The following is a 26289-nucleotide window of genomic DNA, read 5'->3' as shown; positions in this document are numbered from 1 at the left end:
GTTTGACAAATTTCAATGTATCCATAAGGAAACGGCGTGCGCCAGGCCTGGGACCCAGGTCCCTGACTCCCGTATTTTGGCTCCTAGTGGCTTGGGGAAGGCCGAGGCGGGAGGTGGTGGAGACGAGCGCCTTCTGGCTCCCCACCGGCCTCTGCTGCTACCTGAACAGCACAGACCAACGGGGGTTAGTGGAACTGTCTTGCTGGCCGGAGGGGGAGACAAAGATGAGGAAAACCAGGGGGCCCAGGCCATGCTGACGCCTTGGAGACAGAGCAGTTTCCCAGGAAATGCTTTCTGAGTTGAGGGGCTGGCAAGGACCGCTTAAATGGTTGGATCTAAGATGGCCCTGGGCAGGAGAGACATTGATTACAGGGAGTACCGGGTCCCCTCAAAGATACGAATAACACCAACGATAGTAACTATAATAATGACAATTATGCAATAATAGCGATAGGCAATAAGAGAAGCAAACTGCCTGAAGTGCTTGGAAACGTCCTGCACGATCCCCCTGGCTGTCAAAGGCCTGTTTATAATTATTTGAGCCTAGAGTCGAATCCCTGTTACATATAAGATAGCGAATAACCAGCATGGTTACTTAATTAATAACACAGTAATATTATGTATAGCAGCGCCTGCCTACACTGTGGCAGACGCTGTGCTGACTGCTTCGCATTTAAATCAGTTGATCCTCCCAAGGGAGCGGGGCGAGATCCATCGTCCTCCCTCTTTTACACACGAGGAAATTGAGAAGCAGAGGGGCCACCCAGCCAGCCCACATGGCGTTGTGCGGACAGTCGGGGGTGAGGCCAGGGTTTGAAGGCAGGCGCTGGGGCTCCGAGGCCTCGCCCCAGGCTGCCCGTCTGAGATGAAAACCCACCGTCGCTGTACGTTCTGTGTGGTGCAGGCATTCCTGCGCCCGCTGCCTGAGCTCACGGAGGGTGTGGAACAAATGGTAAGTCCGTGTGCAGCCTTCTTACGGGATGTCAGCTTCCCAGGGGCTTCCCTGAGGTGAGCGTGTGCAGAAGGGCTGCCCTCCGTCCCTCTGCCCTCAATCCCCCTTGCCCTGTCCCTGCGCCGGGACCGTCCATCCTCCCGCTGGCCTCCTGGTGTGTCCGCAGCCCCACCTGGCCCTGCAGAGACCACAACGTGACGGCAGGCCTCTGACTCCTCAGTCGACAGGGCCAAGTGGGCTCTGCTCGGAACAGTAACCTTGAAAACATGCTCCCCACGAGAAATCCTGGTGGAGGGATGCCTGATTCCCGGAGGAACTTCTCCCCAGGGCTCCGATTGGAGCAGGGACCCACACGCCCCTCTCTGCGGCTTCTGCGCCCCGCGGCTGCCATCTAGCGACTGAGACAGGGAACACAGGGCCAGAACCGCTTCCTGAAAGGTCCAAGGAAAACAGCAAGCGGAGGTGGGGTCACTGTGTCGGGGGGTTCCTCCAACATGGAGGCTTCCCGGGGGGCTGGGAGGACGCAGGAGGTCCCAGGACAACTTCTGCACTGTGCTCCTATGCTTGGAAACTAGCAGTTATTTCCGTATTACAAAACAGCTTCAGGTTATCCAGGTTTTGAATAACCAGACCTGTACCCTGGTGTAGGAAGACGAAGTGCTGGCCTGGGCAGCCTGGGGGGCGTCCTTCTGTCCCCAGATGACTTAGTGGGGACCTGTGTGATCTTGGCCGGTTCTCCCAAAAGCTGGTTCAGGGAGAGGGGCTGAGAATCTTTTGGAACCGAGACTACACATCTCCCTCATCTCAAGGCAGTTAGATGGGGTGTGAGGTATGCCGGAAGCACATTTCCCCTGGATGGAGGGAGGGTGGGGCTCGGGAAGGGTGAGCAGAGCCAGCAGGAAGGGAAACTGGGCGGGTGGCCGGTCTCCCGAGGCCATCCTGGGCCCAGCAGTTCTCCCTCCCATCCCAGAGAAGAGGCACAAACACTCTGAATGCACCCCAACCCCAGCCCCCGGCTTCACCATGCCCACGAGTCCCTGGGACTCTGTCAACACGCAGGTCCTCCTTCAGCAGGTCCCAGGGGACCTGGAGTTCTGCATTCCTAACAGACGCCCAGGTGGCCATGCCGATGCTGTGGTCTATGGACCACATTCAAAGTAGCAAAACCTTCCCACATGGCCCTTGACTTCGTTAAGCCAGGATCTCAGACTCCAGGTACACCCGAATCCCTGGAATTCCCAATTCGGGGGCGGAACCCAAGCACCTGCATTTCTAGCAAGTTCCCAGGTGACACCACTGCAGCGGCTGCTGGTCAGGGAGCACGTCCAGAGACCCACTGGCCCCAGCCCAGGCCACCTCAGTCAGCCTCCAGGGTGGGATTTTGAGAGCCCCCCATCAAGGGACTCTGAGAACCCCGACTTCCATGCCACCTCCTCCGCCTCAATCTGCCCACAGCGTCTCATGAATTTTTTCATCTCGAAGCTGACGGGAGAGAGTAAAACTCCAACAAAGTGAAAACCAAGCCATCACGTTAGTTATCAAAGTGCTGCTGTTTCCCAAACACGGCCTAAACGGGGGTTACTTTTAAGCCGAGGGGAGAGCAGGCCCACGTTCACCGCCGTCCCCCCTAGTGCAGGGGTGGGCGGCAGGTCTCCGAGCATCACTGCAGTTGGGACCCCGGGAGAGGTAAGTTGGATGCAGCCGTCTCTGAGTCGGTGTGACGGCGCTCACGGGCAGCTGTGCTGTGACTACCAGGATATGCGGCTCTGTGCAGGCTCTGGGGGGGTCAAATAAAGCATCTTCCCACCCCAGGCACCTCCGCCCAGTCCAGAAGCAGTCACTGCATGATAAGGCGGGTGGTCCACCGCGGGGTGCACGGGCCCCTGGGCAGTGGAGGGCACGACTTCTCAGCGTGTGCCATTCTGGATAGCCTGGGACTTTGTTTGCCTTGGGGGCAGCTGGCCCTGGGTCCTCCAGGTCAGCCACACTCATCTGGAGAGGCGAGAGGTGAGCACAGTCAAGGTCACCTTGGCTGCTCACAGTGGCCACCTGACACGTGCCCCCAGTTTGCCCCGAAGGAGGAAGGAAGGGCAGGCAGGTGGTGGCCTTGTTTGAGGAGCTCAGAAGGAGAGGGGAGGAGTGAAGCATCTTTCTGAAGTCATGGCCCACGGCCAGGCCACGTGACTGCCACCTGCCACCACTGTGAGGTCCAGCTAGGCCGAGGTCTCCCTGGTAATCGGACACCCCGCTTGGGTCGGGCGCGAGTCCCTGGGGCACATGATGTCCCAGCTCCAAAGGAAGCTGGTAGAAAACGGGTGAAACATTACCACCCCAATCCCCCAACTTCCCCTGGCGTGGTGAGGTGGGAACTCCCCTCGGGCTCTGGACTCAAGCCCCGTCTCTGTCTCTCAATTGGCTGTGTGACCTGAAGCAAGTGACTTAACCTCTCTGAGCTTCCGTTTCTTCACCCAGAGAATAGAGACCAGTGACTTTCGAGGGCGGGTCTAAATCACAACTGCAACCAAAACAATAAATCCTAAGGGACACCATTTATTGAGCGCCTACTGTGTGCAGAGGCCGTAAGAGCTTTATAATTATGGGGTCATTTAATCATCCTCCAAACAATGCCATGTGATAGGATGACTGTTGTCCACGTGGCACAGAAGGGGAAACGGAGGCACCAAGGGTCAGGAGGGAGGGGTGGAGGCGGCATGGAGCCCAGGGGGTCTGGATGGACTGTGGTGAGGATGCAGGTAAAGCACTTGCCCCGGTCCTGGCACACACAGGGGGAGTCCACCCGCCTCCTGCTGCCCTGGGGCCACCCAGCACTGTCTGGGCTCACCGTGGTAGGTGAAGGGCACTTGCCCCACCCGGCGCTCCCGTGCTGCGTCCCAGCTGTCAGTCACACGGGGGGCACAGTATATGCTTTCGGGTCAGCGAGTCCCACATCAATGGCACACATGGAGAGCACCGCGTGACCAGACAGCGCAACACGCCTGGGTTTGAGAGTTCTGCCTGTCGGGTCACACGTATACATCACTCGTAATGGACATGAGCTACATGTAATAAAGAGGACTGGGACGGAACCACGTATTTCCCACCAGAACCACACCCAGTGAGGCAGGAGAGCCTGGGCAAGACGGGGGGACCTGAGTCGGCCCGAGGAACCAGCGAAAACACAGCCCCAGTCCCTGCTAGCTCAGGAGGGGTGCTCAGCTGGTCTGTGTCTCCTCTCACCCTCCTCAGATGGGTGTGGCTTGGTGTCACCCATGCTATTAAAATGCTTTTTAAAAGGGCTGAACGTATGAAAGTTAAATGATACCACCACGTTAAACTGCATGTAGTTAATCCGGGCTGTGTGATCCACAAGTTTCCCTTCCTCCAGCTGGTTATTAGATCACCTCCAAATGCATGCATCCACCCATCCACCCACCCATTCCTCCATCCATCCACCCATCCATCCATCCATCCATCCATCTACCCATCCATCCATCCATCCATCTACTCATCCATCCATCCACCCACCCACCCACCCACCCACCCATCCACCCATCCACCCATCCACCCACCCATTCCTCCATCCATCCACCCATCTACTCATCCATCCATCCACCCATTATCCATCCATCCATCCATCCATCCACCCACCCATTCCTCCATCCATCCACCCATCCATCCATCCATCCATCCATCCACCCACCCATCTACTCATCCATCCATCCATCCACCCACCCATCCACCCACCCATCCATCCATCCACCCACCCATCTACTCATCCATCCACCCATCCACCCACCCATCTACTCATCCATCCACCCATCCACCCACCCATCCACCCATCCACCCATCCATCCACCCACCCATCTACTCATCCATCCATCCATCCACCCATCTACTCATCCATCCATCCACCCATTATCCATCCATCCATCCATCCATCCACCCACCCATTCCTCCATCCATCCACCCATCCATCCATCCATCCATCCATCCACCCACCCATCTACTCATCCATCCATCCATCCACCCACCCATCCACCCACCCATCCATCCATCCACCCACCCATCTACTCATCCATCCACCCATCCATCCACCCATCTACTCATCCATCCACCCATCCACCCACCCATCCATCCACCCCTCACCAAACTATCCATTCATTTATCCCTCCACCCATCCATCCACGCATCACTCTGGCCACCCATCCTTCTTTCCATCCATCCATCCATCCACCCACCTGCCTGTCCTTCCTTCCATCTACTGTCCCCCATACATTGAGCAGCCCCTGTTTTACACCAAGTTCTGTACTGGGCAGGCAGTGAGGATCCAGAGAGGGTATTACGGTCCTTCTCCTACTAGATTCTCAGGCACTGGGAGGAAGAGCCTTACAGATGCAAAGACAAGCCAGCGAGCAAGAGCCCTAGGGGGTGAGACTAGGACAGCGCTGTTTGTATCGGGGAGAAAAGAGTCAGGGAAGAAATCACAGGGTGCAGGAGCAGGGGAGGAAGGGACATATGCGCTCAGCCGGCCAATGTCCATTTCCTCCTTCTGGGGAAACACACTTAGCCCCAGTTTAGCGGATGTGCTGTGCCCAGTCCCCTCCAGGGATGGGCATGGGATCCTGGTCTGGCCAATGGGTCCAGCCTACCCCCTTGGTCACATGACTTAAATCAGTTCATCGAGACCCAATCTTGAAACTTCTCTCATGATGATTGGGAAAGAGGCACTCTCCTCTTTCTACGGCTGCTAAAATAGTTGAACCGTAACCTGGTGCTGTTGGTGGCCACCTCCACATGGTACGGGGAGACCCTGCCAAAGGAAAGAATTCATACAGAGGACGCCAGAGAAAGGGGATGGAAAGAGAGCTTCCTGATGCTCCCTGAACACCTGGATCGAGCCACGCCTGAAGCTCTTATTCTTGACCTTTAAAGCTATTATGTTTCCTTTTTGGCTCCAGCCAGGTTGAACTTGATTTTTACCATTTGTAACCAAGAGGCCTGACGGATACGAGAGGTAATATTCCATGCTTCAGGACACAGGTTCTGACCTGTTAAGAGGTCCAGGATCTCAGAAGATGGTGAGAAATCTGATGGAACTTTGGAAGCCCAAGCCAGGGCCCCCAGGGTGGCTGGTATAAGTGTGCAGGCACCGACTCACCTTGGGCAAGTCCCTTCCACTCTACAAGCCTCAATTTCTCCGTGTGTGAATAAAATTTTTTCTTACTTAAAGCATCCCCCCCCCCCCCCCACCGCCAGCTGTGCTCAAATGACATCTCACGTCTTACATCCTGAGCTGCTCTGGGTGAGGTGGGGGTGGCAGTGGTGGAGGGGAGGTTGTCCAGATGCGGTGCACACTATGAAAACAGGAAGAAGGCTGTTCCTTAGGATGTACTATGGCAAAGTGGCCAGCTGTCTACCCCAACGTCAGTTCTCCACTTTTTCCACAGGTTGTCTGGAATACAGGCTATAACGCTCAGCCTTCCTTAAGATTAGGTTGTGGCCAATAGTTGGAAGAATAGTGGACACTTTGCATGTCCTTAAAAAGAGGGAGTGTGGTTTTGTGTCTTCTCCTTTCCTCTGCTGGAATGTGGATGCAATGGGTGGAATCTAAGCAGCTGCCTTGAACCATGAGGCAGCCTGTTAAGGATGATGGAGCAGCAAGACGGGAAAAGCTTAGATCCTCAAGCGCCCAGAGCCCCCACCCCAGCGTCGGACCATCTTCCTCTGTCTCCTCTAACATGACAGAGGAACAAACCTCTGCCTCATTTAAGCCGTGGTTCTCGTACGTTTTCCTGTCATGTCGAGATGCTCCAGCTGAGGCGGAGGGAGATGGTAAAGGGGAGGAGGGTCTCTTCTTTCAAGATACACGTGTCTGGATTTTGACACTAATTGGAAAGCATCCTATCTATTAGAGTTCTCCAGCCACGCCTCACTTGTATATCTCCAGGCCCAGACCTAAATCACTAAAATACTTTCTACTCCTAAGCAAACACTCTTTCTCAGATGGGTTCTCGTCATGGGTTTAATCAAACCACAGAACCCGCATGTGGAAATAAAGGCTCCTGGGAGTATATGGGGCAGCTGTGCCCGTGGCTGCTCCCACAGGTAGGGGGGGTGTTCCTCACTTGTTAAAATGTACCTGTCGATTTCCTTTTTGTTTCATAACAACTCCATTTTGTCACTCTAATTTTAGTGGCAATGTTTTTGTTCCAATCAGCGATCATTTTGGAAAAGTAGGCTGCTGGAAGAGTTCTTGGCATACAAAATGACAAGCAATTTTTAAACGGCATAAGACTGATGATTTTTAACCACACTGAATTCTAAATCTGTTTCGGGCTGGTTAACTCTCGTTACAAAATAACGAGCTCTTTCAGATTGCTGTCCGTTCTGCTATCTCCAACGTGGCAGGCCTGTGTGGTGGGCCTCCTGGGCGCTGGCCTGGATCACTAAGGGGGCAGCAGGCAGGGTCCCTGCCCTGGGGAGCCGCGCACAGTCAGGGGGCGGGGACACACATGTGGGGAAGTGTCACAGCAGATGCCCACCTGAGGGCTGGGCTTCGTGCACCACACGCTGGCTGCAGATAAGATGCCAGGCCAGAGGGGGCGAGGGTATCACTGCAGCCTTCCAGCCCACACTCCTGCCCCAGCTCCGGGAGGCACCAGCCACACTGACCTCACTCTTCAGAGTCAAAATTCCAGGGTGTGGCGAAGCCTGGCAGGTCTTCAAAAAGTGAAACATAGAATTACCATATGTCCCAGCAATTCCTCTCCTAGGTGTGTCCCCCAAAGAACTGAAAACAGGGACCCAACCCAACACTTAAACATGTTCATGCCCGCCGAAAGGGTGGAAACAACCCAAACGTCCATCGATGGATGAATGGATAAATAAAATGTGGCGTATCCGTACAATGGGATCTTCTTCAGCGCTAAAAAGGAAAGACGCGCTGACTTATGCTACAACACGGGCGGACTTACAGAACATTACGCTAGGTGAAGGAAGCAAGACACAAAGGGCCACATGTTACGTGGTCCCTTTCACATGAAGTGTATAGAAAAGGGAAATCTATAGAGACAGAAAGTAGATTAGGGGGACGATGAAAATGTTCTAAAATTAGACGGTAGGTGGGTATTCTAAACACCACAGAATTGTCCGATTTAAAATGGTTCATTCTGGGGACTTCCCTGGCGGCCCGGTCCAGTGGTTAAGACTTCACCTTCCAATGCAGGGGGTGTGGGTTCAATCCCTCGTCGGGGAGCTGGGATCCCACATGCCTCGGGGCCAAAAAACCAAAACATAAAACAGAAGCAGTACTGTAACCAATTCAACAGAGACTTTAAAAATGTTCCATATCAAAAAAGTCTTAAAAAAAAAGTGTTAAAAAAAAATAAAATGGTTCATTTTACGTTATGTGAATTTCACTTCAATTTAAACACATCTGAAAAAAAGATTCCAGAACATTCTGCCCGGGGCTCTGCTTGGCCACCACTGCCTTCCCTCCGAGCCCACACTCCTCGGGTCACCACCTTGGATGCTCTGGGTCTCTCCTGCCCGACCCTGCAGGGCCCTGGACCAAGAAGCAGCGGCGGGTGGGGTGATGGAGACAAAATACACGGGCCTGGTTCAGCGCCGGGGTGGCCACTTGCCGGCTGGGAGACCCGAGAAAGCTGCAGAGCTTCTTGGGGCCTTGGCTTCCTTCCTTGTAAACTGGAGAGAGTCGCACGTCCCGGGCCCCGTTGTGTAAGGTGAGCTCCCAGCCCCCTGTCTGTAAGCGCAGGGGTCACGTCTGGTGGTGGATTTATTCAGGGAGTTGGTCCTGACCCGGCGAGGGATCCACACCAGACCCGGAATTGCTGACAAAATGGCAAGCGAGGCAGACAAGGTCCCTGCTGTCACTCAGGGGACAGAGGAGGGACAGATAGACCCCAACCAGCCAAGGAGTTTCATGCTACCAAGAGGAGGGCGGGGTGGGCCCTCGACGCGGTGTCTGAGCTGAAATCAGAGGCCGGGAAGGAGCGAGCTGGTGGCAAGGGCACTGGAGCTGGGAACAGCGCGGGAACAGAATGTGCGGGCCAAGCTCCCGAGAAGGGGTGCGGGCACATGGGCGACGGGCCTCAGAGCAGTCGCTGTTCTAGCGGAGGGGCTGGTCTCTGCGGGAGAGAGCCCCGCCCCCTACTCCCCCCCATCTCCCGAGTAGGCGGGCACCACAAGCAAAGGGAGGGAGCGGCCATGGGTCGGGGGTTTCCTGGGCGGGAGAGCAGGGCTGCAGAAGCCTCAGGCCTTGGGGAGCTCCGAGAGGGAGGAGCGAGAGGGCGCCTTCCCTCTGCCCCCGGGCCTCTGTGACCCACCATCCCGGATTCACGGAGCCTGTGCAGGAACCCGCACACACAGCTCGCAGGCTCTGCAAACAGCAGACAGCCGAACGCACCACGCTTGTTGCTAGGACGGGAAGAGGCAGGGAGAGCTTCCGGGGGGAGGCGGCCCTTGGATCAGGCTTGGTGGAGAAGCAGGGCTTTTGCCAAGAGGAAGAGAGCTCACGCTCAGGAGCAAAGCCCGGGGCCCCACGCTGGCTGCGTGGGCCTTGGGGAGGAAGCTTCACCCTCCCCACCGCCTGTGCCGCAAACCCGGCGGCAGGGCCGCTGCTGGTGCCCGGCTGGCCTGCCCTGGTGTGCACAGTGCGAGTCCCGGACACACTGGGGGACACAGCGGGTCACCCTGGGCCCAGGAGGCCACTCTGCGGCTGGACCCTGACTGCCGTGCAGCAATGGACCGGGGCCCCTGCGCCACGCGGAGACGCCAGGTGCCTCTACGGGGGTCACGTGAGTTCTCGCCAGGCCCAGCAGGACCGTCTGCGGGCGAAGGGACCGAGCACAGAGAGGGCAGGTGACGTCCCCAGGTCACTGGGCCAAGCCGGGGTCCCCACCAGTGCAGGCACGGACATCCCAGCAGCTCTGCCCCCGCGGGGAGCCCCTCCAGGCAGACCCTGAGGGTGGAGGCATGACCCTCAGACACGAAGGGTCACTGGACACGAGTCCAAAGGTGACAGACCTGGCCCCGTTCAGCCAAGCAATGCCCCAGGACCTGGACTTGCCTGTCGGTGCCAAGTCCCTGCCAATGTCCGGGAGGCAGGTCTCCAGTGTGGCAGCAGAGGGCGCCGTGCTGAGCACCCAGTGTGCTGGGCGCCGCCACCCTGAGCCTCTGGGGCTCCCTGCGGGGTTTGTCCACCCTGGTTAAAAGTCCCTCTCTCCCCTCCTGTAACTCAGGGGTGGGCTCTCCTCCGTGGAATCCAGGCCCCCCACCCCAGGTGTCGGCCAGTGCCAGGGGGTTGGGGTGAATGAATGAATGAGTGGGTGAATGACCGGCCCCGAGGCTCCGGTCTCCCGTACCGGGGGAGCATGTCCTAACACCCGGACCCGCCAGGCCTCTGTTCCCGGCAGTAAGTAGGGCAGCCCCGTGCACCTGGCAGCCGGCAGGTGATGCCAGCTGCCCTTCTTTGCTCTCACAAGTGTCCCCGTTTGGATGGTAAATGACGCGGTCTCCCTGGCAGTGAGACTCCTTCTAGGAGCGTTTGCGAGAAAAGCCGGGAGCTTCAGGAATCAGAAGTGGGTCAGATCACCGCTGGGCTTCTGCCTCTGTGTCAGGCCTCAAGGACAGCTCGGCCCCGAAGCCAAACGGGAGCGGCACGTTTACCCGAGTGGGTGTTCAAGGGACACACCGCGCAGCCGGGGCCTCTGGAAGAGTCCACGGCACTGTGTGTATGCACACACATGTGAGCACGTGTGCACACGCACGGTGCACCATGCAGGCGTGCGTGTGTACGTGTGTGTGTGCAGCTCTCATCGACCCTCACTGAGGTCTGTGACCCCTGCCCCCAGTGCTCTGATCTGTGCCACTGCGAGAGGCTCCAACACACATGGCGTCCTGCAGACCCGGGAGGCTGCCCACACGAGGCTGCCCCCATTTCCCACCCCGACGCGGGTCACGGAGGGGACCACTGTGAGGGTGTGACCTCTGGGTGGCATGTCACAGCAGGTGTGTGGCACGACCTGGGCCCCCATCTCTGATGGGCAGCGTGCAGTGGGGGATTAGGTCAGATGAAGCTCTGGTCTAGGGGAGAGAGAAAGTTCTAGTTTCCACTCCAGTATCCCGCATGTGGGATCAGAGCTTGGCCTTCTCTCCTGTTCTTTCCTCGGGTGTCCTTCCGGGAAACAGAGCCACCAGCCCAGCCCCTGCCCCAATAATAAAATCTAGGAACACGATGCAGGCTTGGGGAGGCCCTCGGGGCGACTGCTAACATCACTACTGATCTGCTTGGGTGGGAACTTCCGGAGTCCATCAAGGTCATGGTCAGGCACTGTCCTGATTAGCTGTCCGGCTAAATTACTTGACAACCCCTCCCCCTCCCCCACTGCTGGCCCTAAAAGACCCATTTGGATGGGCGTCATCGTGCTGAGAAGGCCAGTGAGCCCGGGTCCCAGCGTGACTGCCAGGAAGTTACTTAACCTGTAGTGTCCTTCTCTGTAAAATGGGCCCTTTGTGTCCCGCAGAAGACACTTGGGAAAAAGAACCGGCACGTTGAGAAGTTGTAACCATTTGCAAACCAGAAGCACTGCGGTGACAAGGAGAGTGACTTTGGTGTCAGTTTTCTTAGCACTAATCAGAAGGTGGGGCTTCCCTCTCCTTAGAAAAAGGCTCCCAGAGTCCTCCCTGCTCCGAGTTCAGTCCCTCCTCCCCACACAGCACCCCAGGGGTTAACAGGCTCGGGGGACCCTCCCCTGGTCCTGAAAGGAGGGGAGGGAGGGATGCGGGCAGCCCCACGGGCAGAGGGCACTGTTCAGAGACACGGAGGCTGGGGCGCGCTCTGGGGCCACCCTCCCCACTGGCTAATGCTAAAAACGCAAGGGCAGCTGGCTCCCTGGGCACCGGACAAAGGAAGGTGCTCAGCCCGGGGTGGGGGGGGCTCCATGGAGAAGCCCAGGGGCGGCTCCTCTGCACACATGGAGGGCACACTGAGAACCTTCTGGATTCGGGTGAAGGGCCTATTTGCGTCATAAGCAGGGGCCGCTGGGGCACACTCGCCACAGTCCACAGCTGTGCCGAGTTGGACCCCGTTCCTGGGGCACCTGGCTGCGTTCGGCCATGATTTCTCAACACAAGTCTCTAACGGAGACAACCTGGAGCAGGGGCTCCCGCTGCAGGGGGCACCGGAGCCTGTGTCTAGTCGCAACAGGCTTCTGCAGCCTGGCTACCGCTCCGCGCCCATCCTAGCAGGTGGTCCACGGTGCAGGTCAGCCTGGCCCACGGTGGTCAGCACGGCCACTGCTGAGCCGAGTTTAGAGCCCTATCCTTGGGTGGGGGGAGGCTGGAGGGCGCATCAATAATACATACTCCCTGTGGTCAAATCCCAACTTCAGCTGAGCTGCAGGAGAAACTCCCAACGCGCCGCAGCCCGTGCCATCGGGAACCCTGGGTGTTTTCAGAAGAAGGCGCCTTCGCTTAAAGACGGCAGCCCTCTAGAGGGTGACCTCTGAGTATAAGCACTAAACGCATGCCCTCGGGCACCAGGTGGAGGCAGGTGGCGGCGTATCCAAGTCAGCAGAGCCTCTAGGAAAGTTTACGGACCCAATGCAAAATGAAACTGGGGGTGGGGTGGGGAGGGTGTGCAAAAACGATGAAGAATTCCAGGATGGCGACTTGGGAGCGTTAAAGAGGTGAGGGCCTGTGCAGCGGCGGGTCTCGCCTGCCCCTGGAACCAGTCCCTGCTGATTTGAGGAAAGGTGTATTGTATGTCCCCAAGTCCCCTGCCCCGAGGGCTGTAGGCAGGTCCTATCTTTAGGGAGCTGCAGAGAGCTGCACCCCGAGAGGACCCTTGGGGACTCCCTGAAGGAGAGAGACGGGATACAGTCAGATGTCTGTCCCGGACATCAGTGCAGTTCTAGGGCTGAAGACAGAGAAGAGGTGGCTTCACGCTGGGCAATGCACCAGGGCAAGCTGATTCAAGGCGACGCATCCTGAGGACATGGACACAGGGCTTTTACATTGTGGGGCTTCCCTGGTGGCGCAGTGGTTAAGAATCCACCTGCCAATGCAGGGGACACAGGTTCGAGCCCTGGTCCGAGAAGATCCCACATGCCGCGGAGCAACTAAGCCCATGCGCCACAACTACTGAGCCTGCGCTCTAGAGCCCGCAAGCCACAACTACTGAGCCCACGTGCTGCAACTACTGAAGCCCGTGCGCCTAGAGCCCGTGCTCCACAACAAGAGAAGCCACCACAACGAGAAGCCCGCATACCGCAACGAAGAGTAGCCCCTGCTCAGCACAACGAAAGAAAGCCCGCGTGCAGCAACGAAGACCCAATGAAACCAAAAAAAAAAAAAAAAAATTGTGAGGTTGCTCGCTGAAGTGCTACTTGCAATAGCAAAGTGGATAGCTGGATAGCCAGTGTCATGTCAATGTCACATCAGTGACATCAGTGATGGACATTGTCCATCAATGGCTCGACCACGACGGCTTCCAGAAATGGTGTTTCGGAAGACTGTTTTCAATCCATGACACCAAGTCCTTTGTCACTTGGGAAAGAGAAAAAGTAGGATCCATAATTTAAAAGGATGCATTCGACTTTGTTTAATATGTATTTTTACTCAAAGAAGGACCAAAATTTAGGGTGGGGATTACCAATGTGGGGTAGGATTATGAGTGATTTTTGTTTTCTTTGTACCTTTCTATGTTTTCCAAATTCACTGCAGGACCAGACACAACGAGTATGATAACATGTTAATTTAAAAAGCGAATGCGTCTCCAAAGATTATACACAAACGGCCAATAAGCACATAAAAAGATGCTCAGCGGGCTTCCCTGGTGGCGCAGTGGTTGAGAGTCCACCTGCCGATGGAGGGGACACGGGTTCGTGCCCTGGTCCGGGAGGATCCCCCATGCCACGGAGCGGCTGGGCCCGTGAGCCATGGCCGCTGGGCCTGCGTGTCTGGAGCCTGTGCTCCGCAACGGGAGAGGCCACAACAGTGAGAGGCCCGCGTACCGCAAAAAAAAAAAAAAACAAAAAAAAGAAAGGTGAAACAGAGTTACCACGTGACCCAGCAATTCCACTCCTAGGTGTGCCCGAAAAGAACTGAAAACAAGTGTTCAAACCGAAACTCTTACACGAATATTCACAGCAGTACTAATTCAAAAGTCAAAAAGCAGAAACCCAAATGCCCATCAGCTGATGAATGGATCAACAAACCGTGGTCTACATTTACAAGGAAGTATTATCCAGCCTGAAAAAGAAATGAAATTCTGACACCTGCTGCAACGTGGATGAACCTTGAAAGCATGCTAAAGCAAGTCAGTCACCAAAGACTGCATACAGCAGCCTTCCATTTATAGGGAACGTCCAGGATGGGCAAATCCATGGAGACAGGAGGTAATGAGTGACTGCTAGGGGCTGGGGGAAGTGGGGGACGGGGAGTGATTGCTAATGGGACAGGTTTCTTTCTGGGGTGATGAAAATGTTCTGGAATTAGACAGTGGTGATGTTTGCACAACCTCGAGACTAGACTAAAGGCCACTGAAGTCTACACTTTAAAAGGGTAAGTCTTATGGTTTGAGAAGTTCATCTCAGTTTAAGGAGACAGAAAGGTGGGTGCCACGTCTGAAGTCCTTCAGATCGTAGAGGGAAGTAAAATGAGGCAGAAAAGGTTTGAACGTCCAGCACTGATCTTACACCTGATTTGACTAAGCACTTTTTTTTTTTGCTGCGCCGCATGGCATATGGGATCCTCGTTCCCCGACGAGGGATCGAACCCATGCCCCCTGCAGTGGAAGTGTGGAGTCCTAACCACTGGACCACCAGAGAAGACCCTTGTTTAACCACTTGGAAGCTTCTGGAAGCTACATTTGCTGAACACGAGTGCTAACTCTCGATTTACGTCTGTGGGTGGTGCCCAGGCTGCCACTTCCTGCCCTGTCTCCCGGGCTCCCTGGTGCCAGGTCCTCTAGGAACCCGGGCTCCTCCCTCTCCTGGCGGCCCCAAGCCCACAGACCCTGCCCGGCTGGGGACAGGGGATATTCAGAGCGTCCTCCCAGATGCTCTCCTTGGCTGTATGATTTGCTGAAGCAGGAGGCTGGCCCTTACACATCTCCTTTACATATGCATGTCTTACATTTAATCTGCCAACGTTAGAGTTCATCTTTCCCAGCATGCAGCCCCCATAAGCCAATGTTTATTCATTATCCCCGGATCTGTTTCCTATCGTCTATTTCAGAGGAGTCAGAAACAACATCTTAACTCAATAACAGAGCACCATATGATGCTTCCGTTCTCCAAAATGAGCCACGGCTCACTCTGGGGGGGGGTAGCCCTTGGGTCCTGTCTGTGTCCCAGCTAGAGGGGGGCTCCTGGCCTGGCTAACCATCCCTAAACCGGGTGCCCAGGGAGAGGCCACGGGTCTGTCCTCACTAGAATGACAGATGGCAGGTCAGTGGCCACCTGCACATACTGGGAGCAGCTCATTCATCCCACCTCTTGCAGGGCATGACAACACCCGTCTTCTGGGGCCCCCAAGAGGCCAAGTCACTCATGACACGGCCCAGGGGGATGGGGCAGTCGACTGCTCCAGCAGGATGCCCTAACCCCAGCGCCACTCCACCAGCTCTGCCGGGTGGGCTGAAGGTCCAGTTCCCTGTATTTGCAGGCGGGAGGACAGGCAGAGACGGAGGCCACTGTGCCTCTGGGTCAGTTGAAGGGACTGCTCCCTGAACACTCTCCAGCAGCCGGACCTGAAGACACCCTGGCCTGGGATGTCAACGATGCTGGTCTTTTCTTAGGTATCATAGTAGCCCATTGCCTTCCCTGCTGTCCGCAAACTCCGTGGTTTTAAAGAGATCTCATCCAGTAGAGCTGGGGAGGTTTAAAGTGGGAGAGGCTCCACGACTGGAATTGGGGTGAGCTGTGTGCGAGAGGGAGAATGGGTATTGACCCCACCCTCATGCAAGGTCCACCCATCTACCTGTCCGTCCGTCCATGTGTCCATCCACCCATCCATCCATCTCTTCATCCATCCATCTGTCTGTCCATCCATCCACCCATCCCTCCATCTCTCCATCAATCCATCCATCCGTCCACCTGTCCATCCATCCATCCATCCAAACCTTCACCCATCTGTCCATTCACCCATCCACTCCCCCATCCACTCATCCATCCCAGAAGTACTTTCTCAGCACCTGCTCCATTTCAGGCCCCACGTCCAGTATGGGGAACACCAGTGTGAACCCGCTGTATCCTCCTGGTCCTTTGCCCTCACAGAGGACAATACACCTTGGTCAACTGACCTTACAAACCGTATTTACAAACTAGCTTACGGCCCCTCTCCTTCCATCCCCTTGGCTCGCACCAAGTGTACTGAAGAAATCTGCCCCAGAGCAGAGGACAGCCCTGGGGCTGACCCTGAGAGGCTTCCAGATGCTGGTGGGTCAGCGTGCAGCCTGGGCAGGGAACAGTCTCGGGACAGAGAACACAGTCACTGCCCTCGACTCAGACAGAAGAACGGCCCCACTGGGGATGGGACTGTGTGACAGGAGGGCAGGGGGTGGCGGGGGGAGGCGTCTGCAAAGTCCCCCGTGGAGCAGAGCACGGCACGTGGCTACCACTCTTCACCACCATCACAAACCGAACTGTATCCCCAGGTTCGTGTGTTGATGCCCTAACCCCCACTATGACTGTATTTGGAAATATGGTTTTTAGGGAGCTGATTAGAGTTAAATGAGGTCATAAGTGTGGACCCTCATCCAACAGAACTGGTGTCCTTACAAGAAGAGGGAGAGACACCAGGAATGTGCGAGCACAGATAAAGGCCACATTAGGACACGGGGAGAAGGCAGCCGTCTACACGCCGAGGAGAGAGGCCCCGGGAGCCCTGCCCACACCTGGATCTCAGATTCCAGCCTCCAGAACTCTGGGAGACAAATATCTGTTGTTTAAGCCCCCGGTCTGTGGTATTTTGTCATGGCAGCCCTTTCCTGCCCACTGCCATCCACACAGGTGACCCAGGGTGGGAGTTAAGAGTGTCCCCCACCCCCCTGAGAATCTCGGTGACACCCGCCCCCCCTCCCCCCAGAACCCTGGCCCGTAGTGACCACCACTGTGCAAGGTGACTGGGGACAGAGCTGCAGACACCACATCCTGTAGCATCAGGAGGGGCTGTGGGGAAGCAGGGCAGGGCTGGTACCAGCATCAGCAGGTTGCCATGGTAACCAGGGGCAGGCCATCGCTGCTGCGGGGAGGGGAGAGGGCCTGGGTCCCAGAGTGACGTCAAGGACTGAATCCTCTCGACGGAAGCAGACAGACCTGGCAGATATCTATTTTGGGGGCGAGCCCGAGCGTGGAAACCGGTATTTAAAACACAGAGCAGCTGCTTGGAGACAACAGCACACACACCAAGGCGGCGAGGCTCCAAGTGTATTTTAATAAAATGGTGTAAAAGAAAGAAGGGGGGAGGCTGTGTGCTTCTGCCACGGTTGTTTAACAAAAACACAGTCATTAGCAGCCAGGACGATGAATTCCCATATTGATTTTTGTTCCGCTAGGGAGCAGTGAACTCCTTCAGAAGCCTGTTCTTGTCTCTTATTAATATTTTAAATTACAGTTGTGCTAATAGAGGCGTTCGCCTGTATTTTTAAAAGTTCTAAAGATAACAAAAACATTCCATTTTGGAACTGACCGTGCCCACTATGATATGTCGCAGACGGTTCACACGCACCGTGACTAATGGGATGCCTGTTTCGTAGCGGCGACCGCCCTGGCTGCTGCCCTGTGGCTCCAACCAGAGCTGCCCGGAGGTGCGGTGACACCTCCCACCCCTACCTTGTCTCCCAGGGTGAAGGCGGGTCACAGCAGTGGCCTCCGCCCCTGGTCAAAGAGCCCAGACTCTCTGGCCTCCCAGCTGAAGGGGAGGCTGCAGTCGTGGCCCGCAGAAGCCCAGCCCCCCCCCCCCCCCCCCTTTGCTGACACCAGACTGGCCTTGGCATTGCCGTCCTCCCGCAGCCCTGCCCAGGCCCGGCAAGTCACGCGAGCACACCCATCCCCCAGCGGCAGAGAATGGTTCTACACGTGACCCAAGTCAACCTAATCAGGGCCAGTCCTGGGACATCTGCAGAGGAGGCAGGGGAGACCCGATTTCCCTCTCTCCCAGCCCCTCTCTGTCTCTGCTGGACCTGGATCTAGCCCAGGTTTCCCAGGGGCCAGCCTGAGAGGTGAGCCGGCCAGAGAGTAAAGCCTCCAGGCGTGCAGGATGCCTCTGCCCAGCCCAGCCCAGCCCCCGGCGTAGCCCTTGAGCCCCCGGGCTGGACCCAGGCTGCGGTCCTGATGGGCTGGAAGGGAGGACCTCAGGGCATGCTGCCGCCGGACACACTCCTGGGAGGACCTGGGCCGGGGCTGCTGGGCCCCATGTCCACTCACCATCCCGCCCCCAAACTCGAGGCGGCCTGAAGATGGCAACTGAGAGTTTTGGGGTGAACCCTGCAGTGGGGTAAAGGGAGGTCTCTGGTGGGCCTTGGGGTGTCCAGCGGGGGAGGCTCCAGAAGGCGGCCCAGAGCAGCCCCCCCGGCTTAGGGGTTGCGGGAGACCCTGGGCTTCACTCAACACCTTCCGGGGGTGGGTCACGGGGGCACTCTGTGCTGAAGGTGAAGGCCCACCGTGGCCTTGGGCATCGCTCCCACCAGGTCACGGCACCTGAAACCAAAGATGAGCCGGATTCCCGTCCACTGGGTGCGAGGAAACATACGCTCAAACAGCCGTCTGAGCTTCAGGGACCGTTTGGATTCCGGGTGGGGCTCAAAGAGCAGGGATCTCGCCATCAGCAGAGGGGCCCCCGATGGGCTGGGCATCCCACCGTGCTGTGGAGAAGGACCTGAACCATGGCCCCAGCTCCCTCCTAAGGGTGAGCGAGACTGTGCAGGTGTTTGCAGTAGTGGGGCAGGGGGGTGGGCCAGGACAACTTTCACGTAGACACAGAACTGGTATGAAGACCTGAGCACCTCACCAACGCCAAGGGCGACTAGATGGAATTGCTATTTCCTATCAGCTTTTCGCTCCTCCCGCAGCTCTGGTGGAGGAGGGTGGCCTCATGGATCTCAAGAGCCGGCCAGTCCTCTCTGTGGGCACCTTGGTGGTGGTCACCTATGGAACGCAGGGGGAGGGGCTGTTAGACCAGGACCCACTGGGTTGGGTGGAGGTGGGACAAGTAAGCATGATGAGGACCCCCTCCTGCTGTCCAGGGTACCACATGCCCTCAGAGAGCATCGAGGCGGCTGGTACCACACCACTGTTATTGGGGCACCAACTCTGTAGATACCCATGATAAACATGCGATGGGCGTGCGGGGAGGGGCGTGTATGTAATTAACTGTCCGTTTCCTCCAAACGTCCACCCTCCACGCACACACTGTAACATCGTCGCCCGTGGCACCTTGCTGTCAATTCTCTGGGCTGACGCACGCAAAGAGGTGAGTTTTTATAAACTGGGACTCACCTCCGTCTCTCCTGCACAGAAACAAAAAATCCTACAACTACGCTCCTTCCCCCTGACCCTGTGCACACCACCTTCACGTCCTTCCCAGGTGAAGAAACCTATGCAGAGCCGCTGAGTCACCCGTGCCAGCTGGGAGGCAGTGGAACTGAGAAGGAGCCTGGGCCGGCCCTGAGTCCCCATCACTCCGGGAGGACGCGCGCCAGGAGTCATCAGTGGTGGTGGGACTCCAGGAACCCACGCCGGGCGCTCCATAGGGAGGCTGACCGGATGTGGGGCCAGGACAGAGCACAGAGCGCTAGAAGTTCTCAGCACCCGGCCTGGTGCTGAGATGTGGGTGCTTGTGTGTACCTCACGGGCTTACTTCCTGCCCTGCTTATTCCACGGGCCGGATGAGGCTTTCCACGGAGGAATGCCTGTTGGAAACACACGTGGTCCTGAGAAATCAGAACCAAGGTTAAATGAGCAAGTGCATCACTTGCTAAATAAATGACCACCACGCTCTTCACGGAACCGAGTGGAGCTCATTATCAACGAATCAGCCAATGATCAGGAGCCGCCGTTCCCGTCTGCTCTTGGCTACCCTTGACCTCTGACCTGGTCAGCAGGCGGCGAGAGATCAGGTCCCACTCACAGGCGTAAAGTACCCCGAGCAGGTTTCTCCATCCTGCTGGTCCTTCCGGGAATCATTCACCTGTCATGCAGTGCACGTGAGTGACATCTGTCAGCTCAATGTTCACTTTACAGTCTGTCAAAGTGGTCCTCCGCCAAAGACAAAGCGTCTCAGGGCTCAAGCCAGCCAACTCTGTACAGAAAGAGCTTGCCGCGTGGAAACATTTAAAAAATATTTTCTGCCATCTTCTGGATTCTATGTATATTCAACACAGTTTGCAACATTAAAAAAACAGGCGCTATAAAAAGTGCTAATTGTGAAAGCAAAGAATGGAGAAATTGGACTTCATTTAAAAAATTTAAAAACCTTGTTAAAAGACACAGCAATGAAAAGGCTAAGTCACAGGCTGGGAGGGATATGTGCAACATATATCTAACCAAGCGCTGACAAGCAGACTCTGTAAAGGACTCCTACAAGACAGCCCAAGTAAAAATGGACAGAAGATTGGAACCAATACTTCTCAAGAGAAGCTATACGTGAGGTAAGAAAGCACACGGAACGGTGTTTAATAACAGTAGTCATCGGAAAAGTGCACATTATACCCGCAGTAAGAGATTCTCCACCCCCTTTAAGAATGGCTGAAATTAAACAGACTGGCGTTACCAAATGTCACTGAGAAGTGGAGCCACCGGAGTGCGCACACGCTGGGGGGGGGAGTACAAGAAGGCACGGCGGTTTGGACAACTGTTTGGTAGTTCCTTATAAAATTAAACACACTCCTACCTTGTGACCCGGTGGTTCCTCACCTCGGTGTTTCTCCAAGAGAAAGGAAAACACGTCTGGAGAAAGACTCGCACAAACATGTTCATAGCAGCTTAAGTGACGAGCCCAGACTGAGAAGCAATGGAAACACCCATCCCCAGGAGCATGAATAAACATACTGGGGTATAAACATACAGCCGAACACTCTCCTTCGACAGCAAAAGTGTACAGCCCGGCAGTAGCATTCAGCTGCGTGGAAGACACCGGGCTCAGGAGCACGTGCTGTAGGTTCCAGCTCTTGAAATTCAACAGCACAGGCTACACTGATCTCTGCTGACAAACTGAAACCGAGCAGGACCCTGTGGGGACTCCCTGGAGACAGAACCCCCCACCCCCCACCCCTCGTGTAGCTTTGCCTCTTGTTCGTAGAAAAGCTTCAGCTTCCCAGGCCCTCCCCGAGTTCCAAAGAGCAAATGCAATCAGAGACATGCAACACCAGAGGGAAACAGTCGAGCAAGACAAAATAATAATAGTTTAGCCGTAAAACAAAGTCAAAGACCTTTGGTTCCTCCTCAGGGGCTACAGATGATATCCTGAGTCATGTCCTTGAGTTGTTGTGCAGATACTAAAATGCCCACCAGGTGAAGGAAGTTAATTGCAAGCTGACCGCCAGCACGTAGACCCCAGACTGAAGGGAACCAGAAGGTTGACGATTGAGATTCCTGAACCATCACCCTGTTACCTCACCACCAATCGATCGGCGAACCGTGCACGAGCCGATCACGTACCCCATGACTCTCTCGCGCAGACTCTCTTTCAAAACCCTTCCCTGAGAGCCTTCGGGGCGTTCGGGGCTTTTGCACATGAGCTGCCCATTCTCCCTGCCGGCCTCACATCGGCCACGTGCAGTGAACACTGGCCTCTTCCTTCACCACAACCTGGTATTAGTAGATTGGCTGCACGGCGGGTGAATGAACCCAACTTCGGTTCGGTAACAAAATCAGAACTGTGGTTGCCTCCTGTTGGGAGGTGGGTGACTGCAAAGTGGCCTGAGAGACCTTTCTGGGGTGATGGACAGGTTTCACCTCTTAACTGCAGTTGGAGACACAGGAGGAGACGTTTGTCAAAATGCACTGAACTCTTCTATAACCTGCGCGTTTCTCACCGCACGGAAACCATCCCTTCACAACAGACGATGGTAAGTCAAGATCTCAGAAAGCCCAAGGCAAACAGAACCCAATAGGAACCACCTGGACTCTCCCCCACCCTAAAATCCAGCTCGAATCCCATCTCCTTTGCACTGTTCTCTCCCTCCACCTCCACTCCACCCCGGGTCGCAGCAGTGCCTCCCTCCTCTGGCCAGTAATCCACACCATAAGCAGGGTTACCGTGTTCTTATTCACCACCCTTAGTAGACAGAGGATGGTGCCCCCGCAAAAGATGCCCATGTTCGAATCCCCCGTGCCTGTGAGTACATGACCTTACAAGGCAAGAGGGAATTAAGCTTTCTAATTAGTTTAGCCTGACCTGGGTCCTCCAGGTGGGGCCAGTCTGACCACATGAGACCTAAAAACTGGAGGGAGAGGAGGAAAAAGGGAGAGTCAGAGAGACGCGGCCTAAGACCCGGCCCACGACTGCAGGCTTTGAGGACAGAGGAGGGGCCCCCAGCCGAGGGATGCTGTGACCTCCAGAACCTGGAAAAGGCACAGGAATGAACTGTTCCCCAGAGGTTCCGGAAAGGAACACAGCCCAACTGGCACCATGATGAGACTGCCCAAGGGCGCAGCAAAGCCATCGGCCACAAAGCGAACGTGGCCACTTCTGACACATGCACCATGGGTCTGGGACTCTACCAGAAGCCAGCAGGGCACGCGTAGACCAGGCTCTTAGGAGAACCTAGTGCTCTGTGTGTCTCCACCTCTCCTATTTGTTTCTCATACCGTTTTATATAAGTGGTTTCCTCCTACCATTTCAATCAATCCAATCTTTTGGCAATCGCTTTCAGGACAAGCGCCAGCAGGGGCTGTGTCTGGGAGTTCTGCGAGGGGCTGCAGTGATGTGCCTCAGACCTGCTTCGAGCACAGGCCTGTTTCGAGCAGTTTTCACGGAGACAGCAAACCTCGAGTCCTCGGGGAGGGCCCGGCAGGGGCCGGCGGGGAAACGCCAAGCTGCCTGTTTATGATGTCGGCGTGAGAGATCGATAAAGCAGTTTCAAGCATTTACTCTCCCCGCAAAGCCCTTTTCCGACGGCTAGAACGCACGCTCCGTTTCCTGGCACACGCATAGACCAGCGTTTTAACGCAAAGCTTCCAGGACGCCCTGCAACCGATTTCTGGTTTGGACAAAGCCCAGTGGGATGGCGTCCACCGCTCGGAGGATCAGAGAGGACCTCGGTCCGAAACTCAGCCTTTCTCGGGAACCGCACACCTGCCCGTACCTACCGCGCGCTCTATGTCAGCAACGACGCCGACCCCAGGCCGGACAGAGGTGGACGGACGAGGGTGGGGTCTGCCTTACCTGCCTGGCTCTCCTTGGGCTTGCACTGGACCTCCTCCACACACTCGGCTGGGAACCATCCGATGTGGCCGCGGGCGCTGCCTTCCCAGAAGCCCCCTTCGCCGATGCTCAGAACTAGAGACAGATGGGGAAAGGGGGAGGGGTTAGTGGGCGGGGCTTGGAGGGCGTGGGGTGTGGATGCAGGGAGGAGGGGCCGGCAGCTCTGGTCTATTTGCTGGCTGACCGTGCCTCCCTTCAGCCGTAGACCAGGGGCCTGGCAAAGTGTCCCTCGGAGGGGGCACTGCAGAGCCTCTGAGCCCCCAGGTCCCCTCTGCCCGTTAGGCCTGGGGGAGAGGATGTAAGCGCCGGGCATCCTGGTGTCCTCGTATCTCACAGCACTCGGCGTGTGGCCACTGTGTCCCGTCTCTCAGGTCCCAGCTGAGACGGGAGAGTGGGACCTCCGAGACCCCACCGTCAGTTATTTCAGGTGTCAAAGTCGGGGGACAGGCCACCCTGATGAAGAGACGCAACCATGAGGTCGTGTCGGCCCCTCTGGAGCTGGGGGGAGGAGAGGCCAAGAGTCCAGGCCCACAGGACCTTCGAAATTCGTTTGAGAACAGAGAATTCACAGCAGGAGACAGGGAAGCAGCCTGCTTGGCAGCTACAAGATACTACCTGGGCTTGAAGTGCAAGGGCAGCCTGGTCGACGCCCCACGGGCAGTCCCGGGCTTCTGGCTGGCTTATCAATGAAGAACCTGAGGGTTATGTTGGTGCCGCAAGCAGCAGGGGGCCACTGCACAGTGAAAATGCAAAGTCAAGGGTCATGGGACAGACACAGCTGCCCCGCCTGCAGGGCTGAGGGCGCTGGGTCTCCCCCTTCCTTGGCTCAGTGCTGGGCGCACAGAGGGCCTCACAGACGCCCATTGGGGGGACGAAGCGTATTCCTTTTTAAACTGGACCGATGCTGAGCGTGGGTGAGCAACGCAAACCCACAGACACGAGGTCCCACGTGCTGCCCAGGCACTGCTTGGAAAAGTATTTTGGTTGTAAGGGTCAGGCTGGCAGGGGTGAGGCAGGGGAGGGTCTCTGTCTCTTAGGCCTGTGATGCTGGGCTGGGGGCACACCTCCACCCCAAAGCCCTGGCTCCCTCAGAGTGTATCTGTGCAGTGGGAGGTTAGTATAATCTCTGCACATCTTAACCTTCTGTAAATTACTCAGGACCCCCAGGCACCAGAACTGGGGAGAAGAGATCATGGCCACAGGAATGTCTCCTTCCATCCCTCCTCTTAATCTCAAAGGCCAGGTAAGGACACCCGGACCCGTGAGTTTTGAAGGTGAACAGCACAGAGTACCTCAGCTTTAGACGTCTTTGCCTAATAATTTGAAGAAACGGCCTAAAGGGAACAGACAGGCAACCTCCCCGAGGACCATTAAGATCATAATCGCGTGAACCATTTTCTACAAAAATCAGCGCTGGCCCCTTACGCTCAGCGCAGCCCAGCTCACGGGGATGTACACCACGGCAGCCCAACGGAACCCAGATGTGACAGGGTCGTCTCGAGGCGCTGCCCTGGATGGCGAGCGGAGGACAGGGACCTGCCCGGGCGCTGTCCAGCTACTGCAGCGGCCTGGCTGACCGCCACGGGTCCACGTAGAAACTCGTGGTGGGGACCGTGCATCTGCCTCTCGTCTCTCCAGGCAACGTCAAGGCCACACCCTTGGGCACAGCCAGGTGACGCCGGCACCAAGCCGACTGCAGGCGTGAGCGACTCAGAGAGACAAAGGGGGCTGGGCTTGCAGTCCAGACAAACTAGACCAGAATCCCCGTCCCCAGGTAGGCAGCTGTGGGAGCCTTGCCCCAAGTTACCATGTAACTTAGACAGGAGTCTTTTACGGGCTGGATCCTGTCCCTAATATTCCTCTGTTGGAGTCCTGACTCCCAGCAGCTGAGACTGTGACTGTGCTTGGAGATGGGGTCCTTAAAAGTTACAGTGGAGTCCAAATTCCATCCGGGCGGCGCCCAGTCCTTCAGCAGCCCAGAGACCATGTAAGGACAGGCTGCCCAGTCTCACAGCACAGTCAGGGCACCGAGGCAGCCATGGAGCTCCTCCTCGCCACGACCTGAACTGAGCCCCTGTGTGGGCTGCATGGTGTCCTCTCCAAACCCCTATGTGGCAGTCCTAACTCCCAGAACCTCAGAATGTGGCTGTGTTTGAAGATAGGGATCTTTAAAGAGGTGATTAAGGTAAAATGAGGTCACTAGGGTGGGCCCTAATCCCACAGGACTGGGGTCCTTATAAGAAGAGGAGGTCAGGACACAGACACACACAGAGGGGCGACCCCGTGAGGACACAGGGAGGAGACGGCCGTCTACAGGCCGAGGAGAGAGGCCTCAGGAGGACCAGCCCTGCCCACACCTAGATCTCGGATTCCAGCCTCCAGGACTGGAGACAGTAAATCCTGAGGTTTATACTACCCAGTCTGGGGAGCCTTGCTACAGCGGCCCGTGCTGATACACACAATGGGATCTGACACCTTCGGCCCACAGTTGCTATGAGGTTTACAAGGAAAGACGTGTGACGTCCCCAAGCAGGGTGCCTGGTAAACAGCAGGTGCTAACACGTCTCCACCTGTATCTCCTCTGTTATCATCTCTGATGTGTGGACGAGGACACACGGCCCCCAGATATGAGGTGACCGGTAACTGGGTCACCGGGAAGGCTCCCCAGGCCCTTCCCAGCCCAGCCCGAAGCCTGCCACGGGCCTGGGGGTGACAGCAAGGTGGACGGATGGACACACGGGGGACGAAAGCCCAGGGGTGCGGGCTCAGCAGATTTCAGAGCTGGGCTGGGCAGCGAGACCCGGTGCTCTTTGGTGTTTGGTATTAAAATTCCAAACTGCAGGTCATGTGAGTGTTTGTATTTATAATTTGAATGTTTATAATTTAAA

At 56.3% G+C, this 26289-nt stretch overlaps 1 protein-coding gene across 6 annotated transcripts in view; it reads right to left on the bottom strand.

Moving 5' to 3' along the window:
• Positions 1-26289, bottom strand: part of SHANK2 (SH3 and multiple ankyrin repeat domains 2) — a 548806-nt gene that overhangs the window by 238926 nt on the left and 283591 nt on the right. For all 6 annotated transcript variants that reach the window (XM_067747966.1, XM_067747967.1, XM_067747965.1 and 3 more), the window contains one exon: positions 23363-23476. In XM_067747966.1, the coding sequence (XP_067604067.1) occupies positions 23363-23476 (114 nt within the window). The remainder of the gene's footprint in view (positions 1-23362; positions 23477-26289) is intronic.

Source organism: Pseudorca crassidens, chromosome 9 (assembly GCF_039906515.1).
Source record: "Pseudorca crassidens isolate mPseCra1 chromosome 9, mPseCra1.hap1, whole genome shotgun sequence".
In the NCBI taxonomy this organism is placed as follows: Eukaryota; Metazoa; Chordata; class Mammalia; order Artiodactyla; family Delphinidae; genus Pseudorca; species Pseudorca crassidens.
Note: the sequence above shows the minus strand (reverse complement) of the source record. Positions and strands in the feature narration are given on the sequence as shown.